The sequence below is a fragment of the Gavialis gangeticus genome, unplaced genomic scaffold, assembly GCF_001723915.1.
Source record: "Gavialis gangeticus isolate Ggan-Ray unplaced genomic scaffold, GavGan_comp1, whole genome shotgun sequence".
Taxonomy (NCBI): Eukaryota; Metazoa; Chordata; order Crocodylia; family Gavialidae; genus Gavialis; species Gavialis gangeticus.
Genome location: NW_017728965.1, coordinates 1,402,693 through 1,408,586, shown reverse-complemented (window position 1 = coordinate 1,408,586; position 5,894 = coordinate 1,402,693). Strand labels below are relative to the sequence as shown.

Below are 5,894 nucleotides of genomic sequence, written 5' to 3'. Positions count from 1 at the left end.
CCGACCCGGAACGGGAAAGCGGCTCCGCGGGGCTCGGGCGCAGCGGCTCTGCACCGGCTCCGCAGCGGCAAAGCCATGTCGCCGCCCCGCGCAGCTGGCCTGGGAAGGGCAGGACGTGGAGCGAGGCTGCCCGCTCTCGGCTCCGACAAAGGAGACGCCGTGCCCGGCTTTGCCAAGAGCATCTTGTAGTGCCTGGACACCGGGTACCGCATCCCGGTGGGGCCGCTTCGCAACGCGGTTCAGAATAACGCCCTAAGGACTACTTCCGCAGCTATCTGCTGGCTGCGTGTTAGCCAGCCAGCCAGCCCTCTGATTCTTAGACGGGATGCTTTAAAAGAGTCTGGCAAATCTGGACCGCGGCTTACTGATGGCTAAGGAAGATCTTAAAGTACGTTCGGGGACTTAGAGACTCGAACCTATATTCTTTATGTAATGACTGCACTGCAAAGTCTTGCCTGAGTCAGTACTACAGGATCAGGCCCCCAAAGCTTTGCTGCAAAGCACTGTTGGGCCTGATCCTGACGGCAGCATTACACCCCCTGTTCCTTTCCTTCAGTAGCTCTGTTTTCTCAGGGCGGGGTCCTGAGAGGCTTCATGGCAGAAGCTCTCTTTTGCTGTTGCCGTTATGATACAGCACAGTGCCTAACATTGTTTTCGCGGCTGGGATGCTTTTTACTTGCAGACGGTTATTTCACGTTGTTTCATGTATTTCTGTTGTAGGACACAATTCATCAGTTGGAAAATGAGCTTAGAGGTACAAAATGGGAAATGGCACGTCATTTGAGGGAATACCAGGATCTCCTCAATGTCAAGATGGCTCTGGATATTGAAATCGCTGCATATAGGTACAGTAGGAACATTGCGGATTCGTCTGGAATATTAATTGCACTGCAGATGCTGCTGGCTCCCACCAGCCTTTGCCATTTAAAAGCTCCAAAAGCTTTTGTCATTAGTGAGGTTGATCTTTACTGAGCCTAAAACAAAGGCAGAAATACCTTCCAACTGAACAAAATATTAGCACTCCTTAAAATCTATGTAAACCTAAGAATTTATGAAGCCAGACTTAATAACTGATCCTGCTTTTGGGGAAATCGGTGGTTAAACTCCAGTGACTTCCAACAAGATAGGGCCATTAGAATGCGGTATCGGAATAGGATAAGACAGCACTCAATAGCAAAGGACAGCTTCTGTTTTGTAACGACTATACTTCAAATATCACATCTTGAGCTAGTGACACCTGTGATTTCAATGCCCTTTTTATTAATTTAGAGCAAAGTTCTATTTTTTTTTAAACCTTTCAAATAAGGAGTATGAAGCTAAGTATTACAAAGTGCTTTCACTTTTCTTAACTTTCTTCCAGTATCAACTTTTGAATTGGTCTTGCAGCAGGCATATAGCTTGCTATTGCCATCATCTGGCAGGATTTTTTTTTTTTTTTAAGCTTCTTAATGTACCACATAGTACTTCTTGAAAATAAAACATGAAAACAATAACTTCTCTGGGTTGGAGGTTTAGATAAAACACTTACATTTTCTGCAATGTAAATAAAAACGGCAAAATACACTACTAGCAAGAAAACATCTTCAAATCCCAGTGCCATTCTGTGACTGATAGCCCAGGCACCTTTGTGCCTATGTAAAACCATATATTTTAGTAGTTTTTGCCAAAATTACCATCATTTAAATCAGGTAGATTTTGTTATAGCAGAGATGCTTTTCAAAGCCATGTAAAGGATTTGGATGCCTTAATGAAAATGAAAGGCCTAAAATCCCTAGTTGGGTGTGAAAGTCTTGGACATATTCAATATTTCTGTGTTGTATAGAGAGGCTCCAGTCTTCAGCTGGACTCTACTGAAGTCAACAGCTTTGCCATGGTCTATACCAACTTAAGTATCTGGCTCATAAATCTGAATTACAGTTTTACAAGATGAAAGCGTAAGGACCCTTATGATCAGCAAGTTTTAAAGAGCTGAAAAAAACCTGTCTGCTCTATGCAGTCCTTATATGGCACCATGAGCCTGATCCAAAGCCTGGTCTGTGGGTCAGTGAAAACCTTCTTGCTGTCTCCAGCAGGCTTTGCATCTGTCTTTGTAGAAGCAAGAATAACAGATACTTGAATCATTCTTGGCCTATTCCACATGATATGAAACACTGGCTTATTTCTGTTGAGTGCAGCTGACCCAGAAGCCAGCTCTCTTAAGTGCTCAGTTGTCCTATATACATGCCAATTTTTGTCATCTTTATTTCACTAGGAAACTACTAGAGGGTGAAGAAACAAGATTCAGTGCCTTCTCTGGAAGCATTACTGGGCCCATATTTACACACAGGCAACCATCAGTGACAATATCCTCTACTAAAATACAGAAATCAAAAGTTGAACCACCAAAACTAAAGGTCCAGCACAAGTTTGTAGAAGAAATCATTGAAGAGACAAAAGTTGAGGATGAAAAGTCAGAAATGGATGATGCCCTGGCAGCCATTGCAGAGGAGCTGGCAGCCAAGCAGGTAGAAGAGAAGGAGGAAGAAAAGGCAGAAGAGGGAGAAGCAGTAGAAGAGGAAATTGTGGCTGAGGAGAAAGCTCCAGTGGAAGCAGCTGCACCTGAAGGTGAAGAAGAAGAAGGTGAGAAGGAGGAAGAAGCAGAGGAGGAGGAAGAAGCCGGAAAATCCGATGAAGCAGAAGAGGGAGGTTCTGAAAAAGAAGAAATAGAGGGTGAGGAAGCCGAACAAGAAGGCGAGGCAGGAGAAGCTGAGGTTGAGGTGAAGGAAGAGGCAGAGGAGGCTGTAGCAAAAGAAAAGGTAGAGAAAGTGAAAACATCCCCACCGAAGTCACCCCCTAAATCTCCTGTAGCAGAAGAAGCTAAGGAAGAACTGAAGGAAGCAGAAGGAGAAAGTGAAGAGAAAAAAGATGAAAAAGAAGGTGAAGAGGAGGAAGCCAAGGAAGAGGAGAAGGCAGGGTCCCCGGAGAAGCCAGCTACCCCGGAGAAGGCAGGGTCCCCGGAGAAGCCAGCTACCCCAGAGAAGGCAGGGTCCCCGGACAAGCCAGCCACCCCAGAGAAGGCAGGGTCCCCGGAGAAGCCAGCTACTCCGGACAAGCCAGCCACCCCAGAGAAGGCAGGGTCCCCAGAGAAGCCAGCCACCCCAGAGAAGCCAGCCACCCCGGAGAAGGCAGGGTCCCCAGAGAAGCCAGCCACCCCGGAGAAGGCAGGGTCCCCAGAGAAGCCAGCCACTCCAGTGAAAGAAGAACAGTCGGTGGTGGAAGAGACAGTTTCAGTCACAAAGGCAACAAAAGTGAGTGCAGCAAAAGAGTCCAAAGAAGAAAAAGTGAGCAGCAAAGAGGAGGAAAGTGACAAGGTGTCCAAAGAGTCCATGAAAGAAGACATTGCAGTGAACGGAGAGGTAGAAGAGAAAACGGAGGAATTCAAAGAAAAGAAAGTTGAAGAGGAGGATAAGGGAGTGGTCACCAACGGCTTGGATGTGAGTCCAACTGAAGAGAAGAAAGAGAAGGGTGATGAGAAAATTGTAGTAATGAAAAAGGTAGAGAAAATCACTAGTGAAGGTGAGGATGGCACAACCAAATACATTACAAAGTCTGTAACAGTCACCCAGAAGGTAGAGGAACATGAAGAAACCTTTGAGGAGAAATTGGTGTCCACTAAGAAGGTAGAGAAAGTCACTTCACATGCTGTAGTAAAAGAAGTAAAAGGGGGTGACTAAAAACAATAGTTTAAAAATTAAAAGAGCTTAGGTCGGTGCAAAAGGTTAAGCCATATGACAGCTGCAAAATGCATGTGAGTGACGGCTTTAAAGCAGAATGGGTTCTCTCATGGAGGCTCCAGACACACTTATTTTACTTCTTTCTTTTTTCTTTCTTCTTTTTTTGTTTCTTTGTGCAATACTTGGGGGAGGGCGGGAATGCATGCAAGTTCGAGATGTGCTCCCTCCACAGAACTTGGGGAATTTTAAAACAAAACAAAAGAAAAAAAATGAATGCATGAGATGAAATGTCCAAAGAAACTCTTGAATTTCCTGAGCTGTCAGAGGGACACATCTAAGGAACGTCTTAAGATGTATTATGCAAAGAACCAACTGAGCCAAAAACAAATAATAATAACAACAATAATAATAATAATTATGAAATAACCAGAACTCTCCTAGCCTTAAAAAAGCTACTTATTAATAATTATGTTTACCTCACTGGTGCAATTAAGGTGGACTTTTGTTCATGGGAGAACCTAGTTGACATGCACAGTATACAACCTTTTGTTGTTCGATGTAAAACCGTCACAGCAGTTCTTGCTCAATAAAGGTCAATATTGGAAATGTGCCTTGTTTTGTGGTGCTTTCTCTGGAACTTTCCCCAGGTTTTATAAATTATTTATTATTTCTTATAGACTAGCTTTGATTTTACCCCCTTTTTTGGGGGGTGGGGAGGCTTTTTTTCACTTCCCCAAAAAAGGACATCCCTTAAAAAAAAACCAGCCACATGGATCAGTTTTCAAATGCGCTAATTATCTGTAACTCTACAGAAATGAAAATTTAAATTTATCTTGAGCTTTGTGAAGCAGATACTTAAGAGCCTGGTCTGCTGCCCATTGGGACAGAGGGGAATATTTGAACTAAATTCATTGGGTGTTAGTTTATACCTTGGATGCTTATAAAGAGGTTTGAATTGACACCTCCGCAAAATCAAGTTCTCTTTTTGGGATCATATGTGGTCCTGTTCACCCTACAGGCAGGGCTACCTCTAATCTGTAAGGGCCATCTCAAACTAGAGAAGAGTCTCCATGATACATTCAGTCCTTGGCTTCTTTGTGGATCTGCTTTCTGATACGGGCACTAGTCCACCAGTAAGGGCACTGAGACCATCAGTCCATGTCACAAAAAGCCATCAACTACATTGTCTTTAAAGAGTTTTGATGGTTACTGCTCTTGCCATGATATCCAGAAACAGATATTCTCTTCCCTACCCTGTATACTTGAGACACTTTATTGTCCATGTTAAACTCAGTCACAAAGTTCATCATAGCAAATAAAGTCTTGGAAAAAGTAAGTTATTCTAAAAAGAATACTAGGCATTAGAGAGGCATTGCCTCCTGGCTTCCACTCTGTAGGCAATAGAGGTTATAGTACACAGTCAAAGGAAAGGGGAAAAGCAATAGAAGTGGGGCCCGATTCCCCTGTGCCCCGTCCCTTGTATTATATTGTAGAAGGGAGCAAAAGGTACTGCCCATTCTTATTTGATAGAGTTTAACACCCACTTTATATATATCTGGGATTATTAGCAGAGCAGCTAAATTACTATGCCAGATTCTAAGCAGTAGAGAATCAGGCCCTATACCTATTAAGACCTCTGTAAAACAGAGATGCAAATGCCCTAAATTTTAAAAAAAAATCGGTGGGTTTAATCTTTGTGTCATTGAACTCGGTGTCTCACCAGTCTCCACAAACTGAGGAACTGACCTAGTAAGCCCATTGCTAATTTTATATATAATTACATATACCATGTATTTTGTTCCATCCATTTCTTTGTGGGACTACAAATAAAAGAGACCATTTGCCAAGTTACTATTACCTTAATCTCAGTTAAAGAGAAGTGTGAAATTGCCACCAATGAAAAAAGTTGCAAATACTTTTTTTCACAAGTGCCTGAATTCAGAGAGATGAGAAGCACCCTGGATTCCACCGGCTGCTTATAGCACTGACCAGAAACCTGTGCTTTCCATATGTTTTCTAGTGGGCGTTATTCTTTGCTCTATCAATAACTAACATTCAAACAGCGGTTTAATTCAGCTAGGCTGTGTGCATTCCTAGATTAAAGAAATGTTAAATACTCAAAGTGGAGAAAGCCTTTCAAATAAATCCAAATCCCTTTGTGTAATGAAATAATGAATGTTT

The 5,894-nt window shown here is 42.9% G+C and overlaps 1 protein-coding gene across 2 annotated transcripts in view; it reads left to right on the top strand.

Moving 5' to 3' along the window:
* NEFM (neurofilament medium) overlaps positions 1–4,320 on the top strand; it is a 5,458-nt gene extending 1,138 nt beyond the window's left edge. Inside the window, exons 2-4 of one of the 2 annotated variants that reach the window (XM_019504087.1) lie at positions 719–845; positions 2,252–2,984; positions 3,057–4,320. In XM_019504087.1, coding sequence (XP_019359632.1) covers positions 719–845; positions 2,252–2,984; positions 3,057–3,713 — 1,517 coding nt within the window. In that variant the 3' untranslated portion in view covers positions 3,714–4,320. Of the gene's footprint in view, positions 1–718; positions 846–2,251 lie in introns of both variants that reach the window. The other variant, XM_019504096.1, reaches the window with a different exon arrangement.
* Positions 4,321–5,894: the final 1,574 nt, after the last annotated feature.